The sequence below is a fragment of the Anarrhichthys ocellatus genome, unplaced genomic scaffold (genome assembly GCF_004355925.1).
Source record: "Anarrhichthys ocellatus isolate YVR2014 unplaced genomic scaffold, GSC_Weel_1.0 scaffold6, whole genome shotgun sequence".
NCBI classification, from domain to species: domain Eukaryota; kingdom Metazoa; phylum Chordata; class Actinopteri; order Perciformes; family Anarhichadidae; genus Anarrhichthys; species Anarrhichthys ocellatus.
The window spans coordinates 3,412,461-3,434,895 of NW_022280036.1; the positions used below are offsets into that span (position 1 = coordinate 3,412,461).

At 41.5% G+C, this 22,435-nt stretch overlaps 3 protein-coding genes across 4 annotated transcripts in view; 1 reads left to right on the plus strand and 2 right to left on the minus strand.

Moving 5' to 3' along the window:
• The window catches only part of mtch2 (mitochondrial carrier homolog 2), a 9,896-nt gene extending 4,076 nt beyond the window's left edge, over positions 1–5,820 (plus strand). Inside the window, exons 6-13 of the mRNA XM_031846187.1 lie at positions 829–886; positions 1,079–1,130; positions 1,226–1,285; positions 2,460–2,553; positions 3,466–3,513; positions 3,600–3,667; positions 3,749–3,824; positions 5,041–5,820. Of these exons, the coding sequence (XP_031702047.1) occupies positions 829–886; positions 1,079–1,130; positions 1,226–1,285; positions 2,460–2,553; positions 3,466–3,513; positions 3,600–3,667; positions 3,749–3,824; positions 5,041–5,127 (543 nt within the window). The 3' untranslated portion in view covers positions 5,128–5,820. The remainder of the gene's footprint in view (positions 1–828; positions 887–1,078; positions 1,131–1,225; positions 1,286–2,459; positions 2,554–3,465; positions 3,514–3,599; positions 3,668–3,748; positions 3,825–5,040) is intronic.
• Positions 5,821–6,218: 398 nt separating this feature from the next.
• Positions 6,219–9,774, minus strand: znf414 (zinc finger protein 414). The gene is made up of 5 exons (XM_031846186.1): positions 9,377–9,774; positions 9,041–9,151; positions 8,425–8,530; positions 7,809–8,344; positions 6,219–7,314 (listed from the first exon to the last, which is right to left on the minus strand). The coding sequence occupies exons 1-5, from the start codon at positions 9,423–9,425 to the stop codon at positions 7,130–7,132; spliced, it is 987 nt and encodes a 328-aa protein (XP_031702046.1). The 5' UTR covers positions 9,426–9,774; the 3' UTR covers positions 6,219–7,129.
• A 2,807-nt stretch (positions 9,775–12,581) lies between these two features.
• Positions 12,582–22,382, minus strand: ankdd1a (ankyrin repeat and death domain containing 1A). Of its 2 annotated transcripts, none has more exons than XM_031846185.1 (15): positions 21,832–22,382; positions 21,086–21,189; positions 20,267–20,365; positions 19,409–19,507; positions 19,198–19,302; positions 18,886–18,984; positions 18,275–18,373; positions 17,455–17,553; positions 17,226–17,324; positions 16,670–16,768; positions 16,405–16,503; positions 15,237–15,329; positions 14,270–14,471; positions 13,870–14,001; positions 12,582–13,569 (listed from the first exon to the last, which is right to left on the minus strand). In XM_031846185.1, the coding sequence occupies exons 1-15, from the start codon at positions 21,863–21,865 to the stop codon at positions 13,508–13,510; spliced, it is 1,524 nt and encodes a 507-aa protein (XP_031702045.1). In that variant the 5' UTR covers positions 21,866–22,382; the 3' UTR covers positions 12,582–13,507. The 2 variants fall into 2 exon arrangements, with proteins under 2 accessions (XP_031702045.1, XP_031702044.1); XM_031846184.1 differs by having other exon boundaries at positions 15,237–15,332.
• Between the last annotated feature and the right edge of the window lie 53 nt (positions 22,383–22,435).

The following is a 22,435-nucleotide window of genomic DNA, read 5'->3' on the forward strand; positions in this document are numbered from 1 at the left end:
TATATATATATATGTTGTATAAAAATGTGTTTTATATTAAATGGGCCTAGTACCATGTATACCTCTTTATTGTGTATTCAATACTAAGCTATTCAAATAATACACAGGTTCATATAAGTTAAGTTTATTGTCATATACATTTACACATATACGAAATTTGTCCTCTCCATTTAACCCATCCCTAGCTTATTGGGAGCAGTGGGCAGCTGAGAAGCGCCCGGGGAGCAGTTAGGGGTTCAGTGTCTTGCTCAGGGACACTTCGGCATAGGACACGTAGCAGCCAAGGATCGAACCGCCGACTTTGCAGTTGCCGGACGACCCTCTCTACCCAGTGAGCCACGGCCGCCCCATAATATATTCATGTTTTTATTTGAAACGTGCAAGGTACAGTGAGTAGGGAGGCTGTGCCACTGCCATTCATAAACACACCTTGTCAGCTGATGCCAATGCCAATATCAACATTGTCTGTCAATTGCATGATAATCATGCATACAAGCTATTCACATTGACGTTTTAATTTTAAACGTGGAAATGAAAAATGAGTGATGGCCTATTAGTGCCACTGCCATGCATAAACATACCTGTTATCTTGCATACAATACTGAACTATTAAAATAATGGACACATTCATGTTTTGTTGTCTAATCAACCAAAAATTGCGCGGCCCCCCTGCAGTACCTCTGCGGACCCCCTGTTGAAGACCTCTGCTCTAGTTCTCTTTACTAAATGTCATTTCTTTTTGAGGATCAAACTAGGCTTATGTGTAGACTAATAATGTATTATTATTTTTCATACATACACCTTGGTTGCTTGTTTTCTCTTCCACAGACAACCAAAGAGATGATAGCCCGATCCTGCGCCACCATTGTCACGCATCCCTTCCATGGTACGTCACTCTTCAGATGCCTTTAGCTGGCTAACTACAGCGTTATGCATGCGACATTCCCAGAGGCTGTATTATTCACTTGTGATACATTTAAATGTTTTAGTTGGATCTGACAAATATGTGTGTGTGTGTGTGTGTGTGGGGAGACACTAGTCTGTATGTCAAGTCTGTTTTCCTCGACTTGTTTTTCAGTGATTACTTTGCGATGTATGGTCCAGTTTATTGGGAGAGAAACAAAATACAGGTAAAGTTTTCATGTTTTAGACACCAACCTCAATGAGAAGAGCAGCGACAGTAGTCTAAAACTTACAAATGTGTATCCATGTCTTCTGTTGTCAGCGGGGTGTTTGACTCCATAGTCACAGTCTACAGAGAAGAAGGCTTACTGGGCTTCTTTGCGTAAGTTTGACTCCTCTTGTCTTTCTTCTTACTACGGTTTTTGGTGCAATGACTCGATGGTCAGCTTTGAATCCTTCTAAAGGCGAAATACCCCAGGAGATGGTTTGCCTTGGTGCTAAAGTGTATACTTCTATATGTGCACAGTGTGTTGATGAATAGGCTACACACATTGTTTAACCCTTGGAGAGAAAAAAATGCCAAATATGTCAAATAAAAAAACTTTCGAACCTGCCGACAAACATGAGGGAAATAAAATGGACGAGCCCCCAATTTATGTTAAGGCCAGCCTAAAAAACAAACTACATAACCCTCGCAGAGGACATTTCTGGCTTTTTAATGTTTTGATCATTTGTGCCATCTATTTTATTTTAATTTAAATTTATTTTGGAAGTTTAATCTCTAATATTAAAATACAGACACTCAGACCCTCAAGGACAAAAATGGCCCTTATTGAAACTACAATTTTTTTTTATTTTATTTTTTTATCTCAACCATTACAGAATAAATCTCACACTCTATTATATCAGGCTTTCAATCTATAGCTTAAAAATTGTAGTCTCAACCATTTTCCACCAGATTTTCTCTCATTTACGCAACGGGGCAAATGTTTCCACTCGGGGCGTTGCTGCTGTATTGTGTGTTTGATGCTAATCAATGATATGTCCCAGACTGGGGGGGTGGAAATCCCCACAGCTTTTTTTTTTTTTTTTTTTATACAGAGAAAAGTGAATTATTCCCCCATAACAGTGGCATCATGTAAACAAACTGGCATTTAAAGTCTTCAAATTCAGAACGTCAATAAACGTCTTTTTTGACAGACATATTTGTCCTCTAAGAACATCAGACTAACTTTAAAGTTAAGACTCTGGGGTAAAAAGTGCCGTCCCCGGTGAACATGATGACTTATCGGCCACAAAACTGCCAAATTAGATGATCTAGAGTACTTTGTGGATATATTTGAATATACTGTATATTCTGTCCTTTACATTACAGCTTAGACTTACGGTACTGTACTCCGCCTGAAAGTGGGAAGCGCTTCAGTGTCAAACTGAATTCTAACCATGGCTTCTAGTGTTAATTTATTCTTTTACAATAGTGTGATCTTGCATATCCAGTATGCGGATTATTGTCCCTCATACTCTTGATGTTTGAATCCTAATGTTTTCTTGTTCAGCGGTTTGATTCCTCGCCTGCTCGGTGACGTCCTGTCTCTGTGGATTTGTAACCTGCTGGCTCACCTCATCAATACATACGCCATCGATGACTCGGTATACCACTTCTTCTTTCACCCTGCTTAGTGCAGTCAAGTGTGTAGAGGTTCGGTTTAAGGACTCACTCTCCCAGAAACACTCCTGTTCTGCAGTATTTACTCACAGGGCTGTAGTGGAGGTTGCACGTACAGAACACATCTGTTAGTGTGCTCAAACTTAAGTCCAGTCTGCAGCTTCTGGGATTCATATCATCTTCCCAGCTGGATCATTGTATCCCATGACGGACCCTTTTTTGTCTCGTAACAAAGAGCAATCCCACACACACACACACACTCATAGGATGTGTAGGCATGCAAATCTCCAGGAGCTTCCTTTTATTTGAATATTGGATGTAGTAATAACCGTTGATCGTTAAAAAATAGAGGCACATCGTTTGTGACAGCTCAACATTCTAATGTTTTTGATTGAAAACTATGCAATTTGACATCATTTTTTTGCCACTATTGTTACCATAGATAAAGCCCAAAAGCTTTTGCAAAACTTGCTATAGTTAAATTCTAATTGTGTTACTTAAACTTATCAAAGCCTTCGTCTGAACACCGAATTCCTCTGGCCATGTCTGCCCTTTTTTTTCTTTTTTTTTTTCACAAAAATTTCACAATCAAAAGAGCAGATTCAGAAAATGTAATGTATTCATTCACAAATTAAAAAGTCATGACAAACAGTTCCCTAATTAGTTTAGAAAATGAGCTTGCTAATAATAATATTGGACTAGAGCCGAGACCCCTGAGTCCATAATCTAAAGCCAAGCTTCTCTTCTTCCAAGCTCCGCTTTATTCTTACCACCACAGCCCTGGTTGTGTGTCACATAGCCAGACCTAGCTCTACCACTGCCCCTCCATGCTGAGGGTGTGTGTTCAGTTCAGGCTCACATACACAACTAACAGTTTCATCTGTTCCTCCGTACAGATGAGTCACACAGGAGAAATCAAGAACTGCTCTCAGGCTGTGACAGGGGTAAGTGTAATAAACGAGGCCCGTCTACAGCATCCGATGTGTCCACAACATTTTGATCATCACCCCCCCCCACTCTCTTCTTCCAGTTCTTTGCCAGTATGCTCACATACCCTTTCGTTTTGGTGTCAAACCTCATGGCTGTCAATAACTGCGGGTGAGTCGGCAGCTTCATTGCCACTGTACAGCCTCGTTTGTGTTGGATGGAGCAGGTTTACAGTTCCTTTTGTCCTCGCAGGCTCGCTGGAGGCCTGCCTCCCTATGCATCGGTATGTCCCACCTGGGTGGACTGCTGGAGGCATCTAAGCAGAGAGGTAAACGCATGGCCCACCAAACATCTGTGTACACACTGCCTACACTGGACAGATACAGATGTCACATTAGGCACCACAGTGGTGGGAGTTTTTTTTTTTTTTTTTTTTTTTTTTTTTTCTTCTACCGTGGGTTAAGTCCTCAGTAACCATCCCGTGTGTGTGTGTGTGTGTGTGTGTGTGTGTGTGTGTGAGTGTGTGTGTGTGTGTGTGTGAGAGAGAGACCAGAAGATACAAACAGAAGGGTTGTATGGGCCAACATAAAAACATTTTAGACTCCTAAAATAAAGGCTCACCGAAAGAACGCAGAGATTCCACAACACCGCCATAAAGAAGATCTGCTGTCACACCAACTTCAATTTAAAACACCAAACAGCGATGGCCTAGCACCGTCCCAGTGTGTGATTTTCAGATGGCACGCCGGCATCATGAGAGCAAAAGAGGCGTATAGTGTGACGTACAGTATTCTAACGTCCCTGTAGGTCATCGCTCTCGTCCTCTGCTCGGAGGGTAAGGAGCTCCCGGACCTCGTCGTCCTCCCAGTCGGCTGCCATTCTCAGTCGCTGTAGGGTTAGCTAACCGCTAACAGCGTTTTGGTCCCGTTTCTACCTGGTTGTCCTTCTTCGAGACACGAGGTCCAGCTGCAGTTTTGACTAATGACACTCGTGATGAAGTCATTTGTTTGTGAGCTCTTTACGATACCAGAGAAGACAAATGCATGGGGTCTAACATGATGATGATGATGATCGTCAATCAATCAAAATGTATTCGTATAGCACTTTTTATGATGACATCACCAAAATTATTCCAATGAATGAGTTACCTGTCGGTCCATTCAGCCTCATGTTAACAGCTCCTGGGTCAGTCAGTGTCAACACGAAACACTTGAACTCAACTTTATTTTTTTTTAATTTTGGACCAACTGAGTTGAGCTACAGCTGTGAAGTGGCCTAAGCGTAGTTGGAACAGGTCACATTACACACACCACCAGTTATAGCAAGTACACATAATGTGATCGCTGTTCAATCATTTCATGTATTTGATCTTCGGAGATGTACACGTGTATTAACAGGACCAGTGATCTCCTCGTGTGCCTTAAGCAATTATATTTACTTTATAATTTCATGGTACAATGCTGAAAATGTCCTTTTGGTCACGTATACTTGTATACTGTACCACCAGCCACTACTAAAACACTTGTATCCTCTCTTCTTTCCAGGGCAACATGAGCAGAGGCAACAGTTTATTCTTCCGGAAGCTTCCGGCAGGAAAGATATACGCCGTTGACCAGAAGAGATTTTTTTAAAAGCCTCAAGAGAACTGAGCTGAACATAGTTGCGATAATAAAACAAAACAGAAATCAACATTGCCTGATCTGGAGGTTGGACAGTCGGCACTTAATCTTTATTTTTTTTTTTGTATGCACTTGTTTACTATGTGTTTTTTTTTTTTTTGTCAACCTGCCATCATGTGAAATAAAAACACATTTCCAGCAGGTTTTGTTTTAACACATTGAAACTTCAGGGCTGTGAGATAATACGACGGAGCATTTATCATTTTAAAACCCACATGTACTAAATCTGATGGTGGATGGCTCATGCTGGCGAACCCATCATCTTCATAATGAACCCATGTGTTAAGTCTTTTTTTTTTAAATGTATAGAGTATCGACAATGGCTCCCCTTCATCCAACGTGATGGGATTTGTTTGTTGAAAACAGCACTTCAGTCTGCATGTGGTAACGTCTAATAATGCACATGTTAGTGATCGAGTGGGACCTCTTGTCATGTGATATTGTCTCGATGTGTTAATTCTAAAGCTCAGCGGGCGCGTAACGCTAGTGAAGAGGAGGGAGAGGTGATGGTTGTTCAGGAGCATGTTTGGATGGGCGGAGGCGTGGAGGGTAGCCGGAGCTGACCAATGTTTTGTTGGCGCTCTGAGCAGCCAAGTGCTTGTATCATGTTCTGACTGACCCAAATAATAAATTTTTTTTTTTTTTTTTTTTTAACCTTGTCTTTCTTGTAAAGCTGTTTGTAGAAGGGGAAAAAAAGGATCCAATGTTTGTCAATTAATCCCATGAATAGACCAAACAATGGCTAACAAGTGTGTCCCAAAGCCTGATCTGTCTTCTTCCTCTGAGCCATAGAGCTCATTGTTGTTCAGAAACTATTAAGAGATCAGTGAGCCACGCTGCAACACTGGGTGACATGTTTCTTCATTACAATGAACAAACTAGTTTATTTTGATTCAATCCCACATCGACCGTCCTGCTGCCACAAATACTAAGAGCACCAAATGTGGATTAATCCGCTGCTGCAAACTCCCCAACAAATGCACTATTTCCTCTAGTTTAAGGAAATTACAGAACCTTTTATAAATAATGAAACAATACATTGGTGAGCTGTTTATTTTTTTATTTTTAAAGCTTTACAATGGGAACCAATGGGTAGAGAGCCACAGATGTGTATTGACAAATAAACTACCTCATTGTTTGCTGTCTTTTCATTGAATTTGTTTCACACAAAAGTCTAGAATAACAGCAGACTGATCCTGGAAGTGGCGGGTATGACAACTTTAAACATGAGAAGCAACAGTTAAAAGGAGCCGCAGTGTAGGATTTAGTGGCATCTGGTGGTGAGTTTGCAGACTGCAGCCTCCTGGATACCCTGCTTCTCCAAGCATGTAGACAATTCAAGCTGCCACTTCAACTTAAAACAGGGAAAGCCCTCTAGAGCCAGTGTGTGATTGGGCTACTGCCTATGCAGATGTGAAGGGCTCACTATAAGCTCAAAGAAAACAGTGATTTTTAGTTCCACGTGATAATACGCGAATGAAAACAAATATATTTCCCCCATTTCTGCCAACAGATCCCCCTAAATCCTACATACGTGTCCTTTTAACGACGCCTGTGTCTGTGTCCATCCAGTTACAACAGGACTGTACAATGGATAATCTTGTGGCTACTTTCAATGTGAAAAACCAAAGTTACAGTTGTTAATGCAGTGACAAAAAAAAGTAATGACATTGTTGGGTTTTGCTTGTCAATAACCATATTTTATAGACTGGAGTCTCTACTACTTACCCTGGGAAGATACTACAGTAGTAGTAGTATTGAACTATGTACAATCTTCAAATGTGTGTGGAGGAGAAATGTTGCAGTGTTTTGTTAAAACGGATAAAGTAATGCAAAAAATGTTCAACAATCAGTTAATAACTCACTGCTACAGGCAGTTCGCTCAGAATACAAAGGTGACGGAAACATCCACCGACAGAAGAGTCCTCAAGGACGACGTCCTCCCGCCTCCACGCTACGAGCTGGCAGCGGAGCTCCCTGTGTCGTCGGCGGGTTTGCTGCCGCTGTGTTTGCTGCCGCTGTGTTTGCTGCTGATGTGAAGAGTCATTTCCTTGCGGTTGGTGACCGCGTGGCCACACTGCACGCAGGTGTAGCGCCCTTTAGTGTGCTCCCACAGGATGCGCCTGCTGCAGGCCGTCCCTGGTGGATGAAAGGACAACTGGATGTCAGCGCAAAGGAACTGGATTATGGCAATTTAGAATTCAAAATGTCGTTTCTCTGCGCCCATGAGATGGACCAATGAAGCTCCGAAGCTTGTTTAAGTTGAAGCGCACTATTTCAATACTCTGTGTCAAAGCTCGTCTCAAATGAAGAAAACTTTTTGATTTTTGGACAAGGCTAATCTGTGACAGGAATCTTCAGCTGTGATTTCTGAACTAAGACTAAAACACACAAAGACTAAAAGACTAAAACACACTCAAACTATGTTTCATTTGTCACCTTGAAAATAGCAGTTTGACAAATTAATCTCAACTCAAGGTCCTCTTACTCGCTTTTAACTGCGTCTCATGTAGAGACTCACCGAGATAACCGACACTTTATTTGTTGCGGCCGATACCAATATTGTGGCTAAACATGAGGCCACATCTGGCCAGCTACAGCTGTGTGCTTTAGTGGGAGGATGAGAGGCTCACCTTGACCCTTCTTCCAGACAGCGGCAGACCCAGGAGAGCGGGGCACCGGTCCGGGAGCAGGGTGGATGGGCTCAGGACACCTGGTCTGTGTCAGGGGCTGACCCTGGGCATCCTGGGGGTCCGAAGCAGCAGTCGGGCCATCCAGGTTTAAAGATAGAGGCAGATCCGAGGGTTCGATCTTGATGCGAGGCTGGTGTGCTGCCTCTGTGAGCAGCGGCGGAGTGAGGTGGGGAGGGGAGGTCTCCGGTTTGGACAAGAAGGGGGGTCCGAGGAGAGGGGGGGCAGGGTCTGCCTCTAGAACAGCGGCAAGGAAGGAACCTTCCGTGTTTGGGATTTCAGAGGGAAGCGGCTGGGGGGCCGACACTGGGTCAAGCAGCGGGGGCTTCTGGTCCAGGTCCGGGTTGGTCACAGCAGCAGGCGCAGGGGGGGCCACCGGTTCCGACGGCTTCGGCCTGCCCCGTGACACTTTGGAACAGGTGTGCAGGTGAGTCAGGAGGCCGCGGTAGGATCGCAACTTTGTGCGGCAGCTCTCGCACCTTTCGGAGGAAGAAGCAACTTATTACGTGACTCGAAACATTTTCAATGCAGCAGAGAGTAAAATCAAAGAGCAACTCACAGGAAGAATATGTTGGGCTTGTGATGATGCCTCATGTGTTGCATCAGTTTCTGCATGTCGGGGAAGGATCCGCTGCATCCAACGGTGGAGCACAGCAGGACCTTTCCTGAGGAGAGGACGGACGGCGTTCACACCATGTAGGTTCACTAACCACACAACGGCAGCACAGCTTCTCTCATCTCTCCAAACTCCCAAAAAACTACAGCCAGATAGGGCCTTATTCTCCTAACTCCACATTGTGTGGTTGAGTCTCTCTCTCTCTCTCAGTGAGGAGACTTATTCTGTCAGATGGGGAAAAGAGTAGATCCATAAACATAGAGTTAGCTAATACTCATTATACCATTTGGAAAAAAACACAATTTACACCAAACAATGTAAACCTGCATGCTAAACTGTCTTTCCAAAGCTCGAGCCAAACCCCCTTCTCAGACCAACATTAGGTGTCGTTCATCTGCATTATAACTGGAGGAAACTAAGCTTAATGTTATGTTTATTAAAGCCAACAATAATGGTTCCTCTCTAAAATGTTAGGGTTAGCTATTAACATGGAGCTGTTACCGTCGCATTAAAACTGATTTACTTCACGCGCACGAACTTGCAGAAGTGAAGGGCTCACCTGGTAGTGACTGAGCGGAGATCTCGTGGTCCTTGATGTGGCTCTCAAGAGAAGTCTTGTCCGAGTACACACGCTTACAGCCGTGTAACGGACACGACGTCCTATTGTTTCCTGAGATGGACAGACGAGACTTAATACAATTCCGTAAAAATGTATTATCCACTTATGTGAGAACAGTGTGTGTGTATAACGCCCCGAAGTTAGCGACAGAAGACCAGCGGGTTAGCATGCTAGCTAGCGTGGTCAGCTTTAAGTTCGCTAGTGTCGCTAAACACAACGGGACAAAAACGCAGCCAGTGTGGCACCTGTCTGCGATGTTTGAGCTAAATTACAAACCTTCGCTTCCAGCCTCGGCTGTCTGCATGGCTGTGCTGCCCGAAGACATCGTGAGGACGGAGCAGCTGATCTCTGCAGCGACAACAAAAAAATAACAGCGGAACAACACAAATCGACTACAAGAACCAGAATGCAATGCGACAAGAACGGCACGTACACATCGTTTATTTACGTTTATTCATTTGACATATGAAACATACTGGTTTTTTTTTGCTTTTGTGTTTATTTACACAAACACTTTAATTTATTTGTATATATCTTTATTTATTGTTACGTAAAACGATAGGTAAATGTTTATTGATCAGTAAATATTTGCATTATTAAATAACACATAATTCCTTTAGTATTCACCACAACCAGTCGAGGAAATCCAAGTCAAACTTGGAGTGACTGCACAAGCTACCTTGAATGATGGTGCATGTTTGAGTTGTGTATCATCAAAGGCTGCAATAACGCCAGCAGTTTGTTTTTTAATCTTCTATCGGACTATTGTTGTTTGTCGTTAGAGAATGATGGTCCATAGGTAAACATTGCAACGTGGAAATTTGTTTTTTTATTGATCTTATGAACATGTCATGTACATAGTTGCATTGGAAGTTTATACATACAATATACAAAAGTAATTTGGATTGGTGCAGAAGTAGTTATTGATCAATTATACAATAATCATTTATCTCATGAGGGGTTCGAGGACTAGTCTGACTTTTTAAAAGGTGACTCTGCACAGAAAATGTCAAACTTGTATTTATACCTCATCGACACATATGATTTAGAACTCAGCTGCTTGTCTCTTAACATGCTCACCCTGTTCTTTATTAATCCAGTAGTGATCATTCAAAAAGGTGCATTCATGGAGAAATCCAGCAAAACACAGCACTTAAAAAAACCTCAGATTTATCATGGAAATCATTATAAAAAGGACGTTTACTTCGTGAAAATACTTGGGAAGAGATATATATTCATGCAAAAAAGGCAAATATTTTACACACCATTAAACTTGTTCACATCGTGCATTAAAATACATTTTGAGTGTCCCAAAAAAACAAATGTCCAATGTATGACTTGGTTTAGTGCATCAATCCAGTGGATTCATAAACATGAATAAAGCAGAAACAAAACTACACTTGTAAATGTACACACATACAATTCCTCAAGTTGTTTTTAATAAACTTGATTTTCATTTTTAATTTCCCATTTCTTGCAGTTCACACCCCAGATATAGGATGCCCAGTTGAACCCAGTTATCTAGACGAGTGCTTTCCAACCTCCTGGCTGATGACCCCCTAAAAATACAACTTGTGTATACTTCTGAACCCTCACACGCCGTTGCATATGTTTATGAGTTATGACCAGATCAACAAAGAGCTTCTTTTCCTCCTTTCATTGAAATATTTTAGAGGCCAGAAGAAGTCAAAATTCACAAAAAAATAAACGTGAAAAAATAAACGTATATCATTTTGTGTGAGATGAAAGTAATTTCTACTTTGCTGTCTTTTTAATCATCTTGCAAAACCACCTTGTGAAATTTCCATTATTGTTTTCCTACTAAACTGCCAGCCTACAGCAGCTCTTCTCAACCAGTGGGCCGTGGTTGGCCTCAGAGCACCATCTAGTGGTCCACGCAGGTACTACCAACAGGTTAGATTCAATTTACAATGCTATATATGTAAAAGTCTAAATGTGGTCAAGAATTCAAATGAATAAAAAACATCAAATTAAAATGCTTGATTTCAATAACCAGTTACGTTTAAATGTCACCACGCCAATCAGGTGTTTTCCACTGTTAGCTAGCGAACGTTAGCGCCAGTAAAAGCTCCAATGCATGTGGTGAGGAAATGTGACCCTATATATATATATATATATATATATATTAATTTTGGATTCTTAATGGCAGAGGCACTGCACAATCTAATAGACGTTAACAGCAGACAGTTTGATTGATAATGTCTGAACACTGAGCTGTCTTTTCCTTCGTAATTGTGCTCAAGATAACTGGGTTAAATTTAGGACTCATTGAATGAAGTTGTCGTTACGCTCTCTCTATGCAAACAATTATGGCCAAAAATGAATGGAACACTCAGGTTATAAAAGAAGAATGAACACATTTTTTAAGGCCACAAAGACAGAAAGTGCAGAGCCCAAAGTCCCCCCCCCCCCCACCGAGACAGAAAGGACTGCTGTTGTAGAACCACAACGGTTTAAAACCTGACCTTAATGTAACAACAAGAAGAAGATGCTGGTACGTTTATCAAAAAAATCCAGCTGTTTACAGTGTATTTAACGGCTAGAGCTGCCGCAGTGTCATTAGTCTCCCTGGTAAGATTGATTTATATAGCACCGCCCTAGAGCAAACATCACAAAGTACTTCACAATAAAAGATGTATAGAACAGAGTACTTCAAAATAAAGTTGAATACAAAAGACAGACACAAGAGAACAATAGAAAAATTAAGCAAAGTTAAGTCCACACAGATCCTCCAAAGTGAGTATTTTTAGTGTTCAATATTAAATTAATAAAAAAGGACATCATGAAGTGAATATCATATGAATACATTGTGTGAATATATGATTTAATCAACAATTTGTAAAATTATTTAGGAATTTAGCCAGTTCATTAGCCTATTTTGAAATGTTATTTCATCGTTTATTTTCACATGTTTGCTGATATAATATTTATTTCACTAATATATATATATATCATTTTTTTTAAAGTTAGTTTTTATGTCATATTGGCATTATCCCCAATGACTCTTTGACTTTGTGTTGCCTTTCATCATCAGTCACCTCCCCCAAACCTTTCAGCCAATCACAGGAATCCTGCCTCTTAGCTAGCAGGCTCAACAAGTGCTACTACATTTAGCCAGCTAGCTGCTGTTAGCTAGAGCAACAACAATGCTAAATGTCATTCTAAGCTCACAACTGCGCCTAGCTAGTTAGCAGGCTGGATAGGGAGCATGTGCAGCAGAGCAAATAAATGTTTACTCAGTGTCTGTGTTTTGTGCTAATTATTTTAGCACTATTATAATTGTTCTAGCTAACAGGTGCTAGCTGCTTATATCTTCTAGCAGTTGCTGAGCTTGCTTGGGCTGGGGCATGAGATTGTGAGGGCAGTGACAGAAATGAAAGTGTCATGAACCAGACTTTTGAATTCTGAAATAAATATTTACAATAATACATGCAACTATAATTATTATTACGTATAGAGTGCTGCAGGAATGAGTCCTAAAACCTGTAAATGAGTTAGCATTTTTGTACTTTTAGTCATTGACACAAACAGAAATTGACTGTTTCTCAAGTGTGCCTCCGATCACCTTTGTTGTCACTGTGGTCAGTCCTTCCCAAACAAGCTCAGACCAGTAGAGTATCACTTGTCCATCAGTGACTGCTGGATGTGTAAGAGGGCCACTCTTTGCTACCGTAACATATCGGCCATAACAACTATTTATTTAGTGTGTTTTGGAGCCTCAGCCCCCCTCAATCACTTGATGCAGCTTTAAGGAGGAGGAACTTTTGAGAAACATTACAGTAGAAAGCATTACATTATAGTAAGGTGAATGAAAACTTGTCGTAATGTGCTGAAAAGCCCTTAGTGTACAAAGCAACAGTACAGTATGAGTAGTGCCATCAGGTGTTTACTGCATGCATTTAAACAAACAAAGGTATTTATTACAGGTTTACAACCATTGTTTTTCCCAAACCCTAAAATTATTTCTCTCTGAACTAAATTCAGAACAATCACAGTATATTCAATGTGTCACTATGTAAACCGGTCATGCCACGGATAATACAACGCTTTTTCATGGGCTCGGTTCTGGGCATTTACAGTTAAAGAGAGTCCTAAAGTCAACTGAAATCTTGGATTTCTTTGTTATACCTTTGCAGCGGTCTGACCAACTGGATGTAGACTGTGCGTATAAGCCTGCCATTTGGCCACATTGCATCTATTTTGAGGGACAATGCCGCTGCATCCTGTGCTTTACAACGCCAAAGATGATTGTAATTGGTTTAAAGACGTACAAAACAGAGTGTCCCATACCGGGATGATCATGTGTGGAGCCAGACCTTTCTTTAGCGCTGTGGAAATAGGTTTGGCTATGCGAGACTATGCCTTCGCAGTCACTCACAGTGTTCATCACATCGCAGAGCACATTTTGGGGGAGCTGGTCTCTGCGTTTGCCTTCTGCCGGATGCACTCTGGATGATTGAAAAACAACAAGGAGACATCATGCACCTACACATTCCAGATTCCAGGAAATAGACGAGCACAGATTGACGAAAATGCTACTTCACTCGGCAGAAATAGAAAAGTGATAAATTCGTTATAGCATTATTAAGGACTTTAATAACGGTATGGCGCAACGGTACAGACTTGTGCCCGGGTCGTGGTAGGTGATGCAAAAGTATTTCAGATTTTTTTAAAAGCCCTTGTGTGGCTCTGTGCGGCAGTGACACTTATACAAGAATACAAACCACAGTGCAGTTTCCTGTGCTCACCTGCCAAGTCTGTCCGTGAGATTTCCACCAGCCCCTCGTAGAGGCCTTTGATCGGGTTGTTCCCCGCCATCACGACTCCATGGAGCCAGATTAGCAGCATTCGGTGACCATGCTCTTTGAAGCTTTTCATACCTAGAGGTTCAGTTCAGAATTACAATACGTATCAACATCTTTGAGAAGTCCCAGTTGAGATGGGTGAAAACTGAAAATCCACTGACATGTATTGTGACCAAAGACCAGTATTGAGAGAGTGACAAAGTGTTGCAATTTTCTTTTAAACAACTCAGTGCCACCTGTCAAATGCACTGGTTGCACCTGAGCTGGAAACTAGCTGCTTGATGAACATTTCATACAAGTCACTTGATTGTCAAACCATTTTCCAGAGGTCGGCGTAGCTCACCAGTCCACTGTTGTTCTATAGCTCGTATGTGTGCGTTGCTGAAGTCCCAGTGCTGTGCCAGGATCTTCCACTCCCCGCGGCAGAGGTGCTTGGTGGCCAGGCTCCACAGGACGGACCGGAGGTGCTGTGTCTCTTGCTGGTGGTCCTGCTTGAAGCTAAGAGGTCTCCGCACCCAGGAGTCCTGCTCGCTGGCCATCTGATCCTGAAGTTTTTCATACAAAGTGTGTACATAGGTATACATGTGGCATACTGTGCAAATCTGTGAATCTGAAGTTAACACAAAACGTTAAATAACTCTTAAAACCAGCAAAGCTCACTCACATGTCCAAGATGGTTGGAGTACTGTGGTTAGATGCAAATGAAATCAAGGGTATGTGACAACCCAAAGGCACAACAACAAGCCCACATAGATGCTTTGGCAACACATGAACCTCGGCACGCAGCAGTGAAGGTAACAGAGGAATCCAGCAGGGCACAAAGATTTTGTGACAAACTTTAATGTCACACATAGGTAACAATCATCTGGCACTGAGCTCCACAAAGTATAAGTACAAACGAATGCTGAACAAGACATGTTTTAGGCGGCCAAAATGTTTACAATTAACTTTCATGAGGTGAAAACACACAGTGAAAGGGTTAAAGTTCTAAGACAAACACGCACAACTCTGAGACCGAAAAACGCTGTGGTAGCAACCTGTCAATCAGCCCCCGCCAAAGCATACCCTGCTTTATGGTCTGTTTGACTCTAAATGGACCATAATGTACTAAATGAACATCATGCTGTATTGAAGAAGACTTGAAACTAGAGATTGAGACCATAAACTCATGTTTACAATGTTTACTGAGGTAATAAATCAAGTGAGAAGTAGAGTCATTTTCTCATAGACTTCTATACAACCAGAGGAGTCGCCCCCTGCTAGTCAGTAGATAAAAGGCAAGGTTTCAGATGCAATGAAGATAAACTCACCTTCTCCCATTTATAAAAACGGTCAGCTTTGATGATCATGTCGACCAGGATGACATTGTTTCCTCTGGCTGCCACCTCCAGACACCTTTTCCCCTGCTGAGTATATGATATGGTCAATAAAACAGTGTATAAGACGTCCATTACTCTATAAGATAACATATATACAACAGAATTAGCATGGAAATATAACCTAATAAATTTGAATGTAATAGTATAATTTTATAATTTTCCATCATTTTATTGTTTTGAGTATAAAATGTAAAAAATAATTAGTGATAGTTAATAAACCCACATGACACATGAACAATGGTGGATTGTAACAAAATCCATTCACTTAAGCACTATATTTAAGTAAAATATTGAGCTACTCCATACACTGTATATGAGAAGTAGACGTAGTCATGATGACATCACCCATTGATTTCGCAACCAAAGAACAGAAGTTACCATATTTGGAATGTGGAGGAGTGACGTAGAGACACCGTATATGGCTCTGGTAGCGCAGCGACCTGTCAATCACAGTAGCCCCGCCCTAAAGCATACTCTGCTTTATGGTCTATTTGACTCTAAATGGACCATAATTTACTAAATGAACATCATGCTGTATTGAAGAAGACTTAAAACTAGCGATTGCGACCATAAACTCATGTTTACAATGTTTACTGAGGGAATAAATCAAGTGAGAAGTAGAGTCATTTTCTCATAGACTTCAATACAATCAGACTTCTTTTTGCAACCGGAGGAGTCGCCCCCTGCTGGTCAGTAGAGAGAACGCGAGTTTTAAGATGCTTCCGCATCAGCTTCACTCGGCAGAACCGGAGGTTGCCGCCTGAGCTACTCGTACTTAACTTCTATATTTCCATTATATCCTATCATATTAAGTAACTAACTTCAGTCCTGATCATAATTACCAAATATGCCTTTATTTTCCGAATTTTAACACTTTAAATCACAGTTTGTTTATATAATGCTACTGTTCTTATACATTTTTTTTGTATTATTATTTTCTGTTTACTAAATACTAGTGGGATTTTTTCCCCCCAGTGAGATATGTCAATGATTAGCAACAACATAAGTGCTCCATAATAAAAAGTAGAACAAAAGCAGTCAATCATGACACTAGAGAAGCTGTATTCTGTCCCGGGTGACGCCGTGTGCTGTGTGGTACCTTGTCGGTCAGATTGAGGTTAACACCAGAGATCAGCATCATCTCAGCCAGGACCTGCCAGCCGTGCTCTGCTGCTATGTGCAAAGCAGTCTGTTGTCTCTGCGAACCACATGACGGAAAATCTGATACGATTGCACTGTAGCCGCTGTGTCATTTCTGAAATATGCATTCTTCTTGCAATGAACGTGGACATGCGGAGGTCCTGCGCAGCCATCTGCTTTTATGTTTATCAATGTGTTTAACAGCTGTCGAGGTTTGTACTCACACTGTCAGTGATGTCCAGGTCACAGTTGGCATCTATAAGCAGCCGCAAAACCTCGGTGTGGTTGTTGAACACAGCTAAGTGGAGCGCTGTGTTGTGTTGCTGGTTTCAAACACAAAGAAAGATGAAGAACATTTCATCTGATATGTTAATGAATAGCAAATGTTATGGTACACTCTCTGTTATATTGCCTATTAAAATGTTTTCCTCTTTACTCTAAACATGGCTATTTAGCTTCAAAGATCATACAAATTATTCTTTATTCAGAAGCAGATCTTAACAATACACTCCTTGATTTTGATGTTTTGGACCCAAACGCTCAAATTTCCCCGAAATCGATACCGTGGGTTTCAAAAATCAACATTAAACTGGTAGAATTTCAGCCCCCGTACAGTTGTCCCGAACGGGGATATTAGCTATAGACATGTTTATGTGGCCATTTGAGGAACTGCAGTTTTTGGGCACTTTCGCATTTGTTTCATTTTTCAGCACCAGTCGCTTGCGTCTTCTACACTATACGAACCAAGACATACGTCCCATGGGAGCGGCCACTACTTACATTGTCTACAGCATCTCTGTTGAGTCCTGCCTCCAGCAGCAAACTGGCTTCCCTGTCAAAGCCATGCTGAGCCACGTAATGGAGAGCATTCATATTCTTCTGCAGACAGAAGAAAACAAGGATTTCATCTTGGAGGTCTTTCAGTGTGTCGAAAGATAAAAATAAGAATACAAAGTTAGATCTTGTGTTTATTGCAAGTGATATATGATGTCGAATGAACAAACCGTACATTAGTTTGTGCGTTGGCATTGCAGCCGGACTCCAGCAGCAGTCTGACACATTCGTAGTGACCTCCATCAGCTGCCAGGTGCAGTGCTGTGAGACCATCCTGAAAACACAACAGGTACATTGGTGATAGCATGATGCTGCTCTGTTTGTGACGGTGGTGTTTACATTTTTTAATAATTAGTTTTAATATATTTGATATATTAATTTTGTAACATCATTTTATATTATTTTGCTACACACAACTATCAGGTTTTAGCCATTGAACTGTATATATATATATATATATATATATATATATATATATATATATATATCCCAGACTTTCTTCATACAACTGTGTCATTATATAAACAAACTGACATTTAAAGGGTTAAATTCTGCAAATTAATTGATATTTGGTAGTTATTATCAGGACTGAAGTTGGTTAAAAGATTTAACTTGGTAAAAGTGGAAAATAATATGAATACATAATTAGATTTTTCATTTATTTTAAAGGGACAAGGGTTAATGTCTTTACTGGAGCAGTAATCCTAACTCTGCATCGTAAAGCACCCATTGTAGTATTCTGGTATGCTTCTCAAGTTGAACCTTTGGAAGTTTTTTCGATTTATTATTTAGTCAAAAGATAGATTTTTACTTATAATTTATTTCTCCACACAGAAAAAATTGTATGTATTTGATGGTGCAAGAAAACACACTGCAGTTTAACAGTCAAAAGTGTACTACTGTGACAGGTGTAACTGAAAAAAAAATCCCAATTATGCACCACAGCCGCTCTAATTAAGTAGCACAACGTATGCAGCCCAGTCCAGTCCACTCACTATATTCCTCTCGTTGACGTCGACTCCGGTCTCCACCATCTTCTGCAGGACCTCTGTGTGCCCACACCTCGCTGCCAGATGCATGGCTGTGTTCTCTTCCTGTAGTCCAGACACAACAGCACTTTACGATCTGAGACAACTTCCTCTACCAAAACAAGTCAAGAGTGGCTGTCAGCGCCTCGCTGGTGCTGTGGTCTGAACCAGAAATGGGGCAATCGAAGTTTCTTAACACGCCGACCTCCTCAGTGTGTCGACAATTGCCACACAAACCAGTAAATCCTAACCTGTCGCGAGGGGAGTTTTAATTTACACAACATGCTAACGTACAAATGTATTCACCAGTTCTTGAGTCATAAAAAGGAGAGAGAATTGTATTTGAACACAATAAAATCAAACTGATGGAATGTTTGTGTGGTACACAACATGGCAACCACCCACCGTATGTCTATAGTGGCCTGTTTCCCTGCCCAGTGTACACAGGATTTGAGGTCACAACACATCCTGCTATAATCTGTTTGGTCATTTAAACATGGCTTTAACAGCCTCACAAATCAAATATTGTGCGTGCGTGTTTGCTTGAGCACGATCACTGTGTGTTTGTGTGTCACTACCTTGTCCTTTAAACCGTGCGTGCAGCCCATTCCAATCAGAAACTCCACCACTTCAAATTGTCCGTGTTCAGCAGCCAGGTGAAGGGACGTCTTCCCCGCCTACACAGGAGATACTTATAAACATGATCTGTATACACACACTGTGTTCCATTCACCTTCATTTATTGGCAGATTGCTGATATTCTGAAGACAAACAGCAAAATGTTTGTTACAGTAACAGTATGGAAAGAAGAGTTAGAGTTGTATCTTCTACAAAAAGACAAGTTCCAACATCCGTGTGTAAATTTGAAATAGTGCCGAGCAAGGAGTCACCTTGTCAACTCTGTCGAGTCGGACGTCTTCCAGGTCCTCCATGATGAACTCCAGAACTCTGATGTGGCCTCGCTGGGCGGCACAGTGCAGCATGCTCAGGCCATCCTAACACACATGTGCACGCAATCACGTAAAAAAGACGAGATATCAAATCGGACGATACCCTGATAGTTTTGAGTCCGCGGCGATGATGAAACCAGGCAGCTCTTACTTTGTTGTCACAGTTGAGCTTGGCCCCGCAGGACACCAGCATCTGCAGCACTTTTAGGTGACCGAACCAGGACGCGAGAAGCAGAGCATTCATGCCGAACTGTAGACCAAAACAAAAATGTAGAAGTGTTATAAAACAGTGAAGCTCTGACAGGACAGAGTATGTAAAGTAGCATTCTCCGTACTGGCCTCGTTCTGTCTCTGTCCTACTGTGTGTCTCCTAACTGAGTTAACTGACCTGAATGTGTCGGCTTCTTTTATTTTACGCTCCTCTTACAGTGTTGTCTGTTGAGGTCAGAATAAAGGGAGAGACCATGGCTTTGTTACTAAACACCTGCTCTGTGTTTCTGTTCTCATGTTCTACCTAAAAACAATACTGAGGGTCACTCTTTATAAAGCTGCCGTCCCACAGTTCTCTGCTTCAGCGATGAGGCGGTCGGACCGAAATTACTTTCCCCCCCCCCCCCATTTGTTTTGTCGAATATTGATGATAAGACATGCATTTTCTGTGAAAATGGTACAAAAGGACAAATCATTTTATCTTTGTGAAAATACATTAGCGTGATCACAATAGTCAGAGAAGCATTTTACATTTGATAGATGACATCGAAGTTTATGTTTGTTTTATTTAAGAAGGGACAGTGTGCAACAATTAAAATGAGCACTTGAGTCCATCATGTCAATAGCTTATTTCTAATGGCAAAGTGTATGGCTTTAAAGGGCCAGTGTGTAGAGCTAAGGCTGGGATCATTATTAGGTTACATCACCAGTCAGTGATGTGACCTAACAGTGAGTTAATATTTCTGCGTCGGGGGAATGAATGAGTCCAGTGGCTCTCCCTGCAAAAGTGTGTACGTACAGTGTCCCTCTCATCAACGTCAGTGTCGTGGTCCAGCAGGAGACGGAGAGCCTGTTCGTTCCCAGCTCCCGCTGCCCAGTGCAGCGCTTTGCGGTCTACCTGCACAGAGACAGAGAGATACGTGACCGGGCGACACTCACAGTGCATGCACGGCTGAATTAGGCCCAACACTCTCAAACACTGACCATTCAAAAAATGAAATGCAATTCCCCTGATCAACCGAGCCCATCGTTGGTTGATCAATAACACTCTATCTGACATTTTGGCTCATCACTATAGTGCTCTCCATCCTGAGTTTGTAACACACATGGTGTTCAGACACACTCGTACCAAAACGTACATTGGCATGCCTCGCTTCCTTTTTAGCAAATGTCTCTGTCGCCTCGATTTCACCTCGGCTTTTCTTCAGAATCAGAATCAGAAATGCTTGTATTGCCAAGTACGTCACACATACAAGGAATCTGGCTTGGTGATTGGTGCGTGACAATAAACATAGTGCAGTAGTAAAAGACATCATTAAAAAATAGAAAATGTAAAAAATGGCAATGAAATATGATAAACAAACAAACAAGTAAGAGTACATTTAAAACAAGTATGTCATTAAAGTGTCAAGTGTGGTAGAGCTGTGCAAAGGTGTGTGTGACTGTAAGTAACTGTCCTGGGCATGCAAGTGTCCGAGTCGGTAGAGGGTCCTGGGCTTTGTTGATGAGCCTGACTGCAGACGGGGTGCAGACTTGCTATGGAAATTAAATAATGCGGCTTTGAAAACTGTAAATTCGAAAAGCCAACGACTGGCAAGAACCCCTTCAGCAGGCTTACTTTATTTTTGGCCTTGACGTCCACACCCTTCTTGATCAGCTCCTGCATTCTCTCCGGGTCATTCCTCTTCGCAGCGTCGTGGAACTCCTTTTCTGACCAAATTACTGTCAGGGATTATAGACAAGGAGGGTTATCAAGTGTGTTCGGCAGGCCGGCAAGAAGCAAGAAAAAAACACAAGTTAATTTGCACTGTATTCAATAAGACTCATGCTATTGACCCTGTACATGACTGGCTGGAGCAGTGTTAGGAAGCACTGGACATTGGTATATTACACTTAATTGGCAGAAGAATACAGACAGTATTAGTACAGATCTGAAAGCCACTGCATGCTGGGAATTCTCTGACATGCTCCTTATAATAAATATAGAATATCAGTCTATGACAGGCACATGGAGAAGAGGTGGAAAATTCCGTCTGTGATGTTTTCACCGACGTTTCCCGGTAATTAAAAGCGGTTACTTGTGACAACAATTCCCAAATCTTGAAGCAAAGTGACAGTGTTATAGAAGGTAACAGAACATGAATATTGTATTTAAAACGTCACATATTGTACAGTAAGTAACGTCACCGCCCGCCGTCCGCCGTCCGCCTCACAAACGGATATTCATATCGTGTAAAACACCACAGGAATACAGACCCCGTCCTGTATGGTTGTCAGAAAGTAGCCCACAATTAACGTTTAAGCCCCGCCGCTCATCACCGCTGCTCACAGTTGACAGTCGGTCGCTCCCTGGTTCGTACTTACAGATATCATCCTCCGACACCAGCCCGTCCTCCATCTTTGCGCTGTTTTAACTCTTTGCCCTCGTCTCTCTCATTGTAGTGCTGGTAATATATTTTTTTTCTTCCAGGAGATGAAAAGAAGGTTGGGCGATATGCTTTACAGTTTTTCTGTCAAGCCGCACAGTAGAACTGTGGAAATACAATTTCCGGTGACGATTTTCAAAATAAAATGATTTATTTTAAAGTCAATATTTAAAGGTGAAACATCCTGTGCTATCCTAAAGAATAATATTCACATCAGATATTACGTTTAAAGTGATGTGACGCATAGAAGAGCAGCGAATCCTCACATTTGCGAAGCTACCACCATCACACATGTTGTTATTGCTTGGAAGATTACTGTTTAAACAAAACAAACGATTAATTGATTGTTCAGATTTGTTGAAAATGTTCTGCCAATTTTACTGATGAAGTATTGTTTTAGCATAACGTAAATAACAATTTAAGTGGACAGACTAAAATCATCTTGGCCGTTTTCGGCAAGGTTTGAAAACAGATCTTTCTAAAGGGAATTAATAGGCCACAGAGTAAATCAGAATAGATGTAACACTTTCTTAGAGGTACAA

Excerpts from the sequence above, each read along its gene's own strand:
- znf414 (XM_031846186.1), bottom strand. The coding sequence starts at position 9,425 with ATGTCTTCGGGCAGCACAGCCATGCAGACAGCCGAGGCTGGAAGCGAA. Across the intron at positions 8,345-8,424 it reads AAGCCCAACATATTCTTCCT|GTGCGAGAGCTGCCGCACAA; the intron begins GTGAGTTGCTCT and ends TTCCTCCGAAAG. Across the intron at positions 7,315-7,808 it reads TGTCTGGAAGAAGGGTCAAG|GGACGGCCTGCAGCAGGCGC; the intron begins GTGAGCCTCTCA and ends TTCATCCACCAG.
- ankdd1a (XM_031846184.1), bottom strand. The coding sequence starts at position 21,865 with ATGGAGGACGGGCTGGTGTCGGAGGATGATATCT. Across the intron at positions 18,374-18,885 it reads CGCACGGTTTAAAGGACAAG|GAAGAGAACACAGCCATGCA; the intron begins GTAGTGACACAC and ends TCTGGACTACAG. Across the intron at positions 17,554-18,274 it reads ACGTCAACGAGAGGAATATA|GATGGTCTCACAGCACTGCA; the intron begins GTGAGTGGACTG and ends TTGTGTTTTCAG.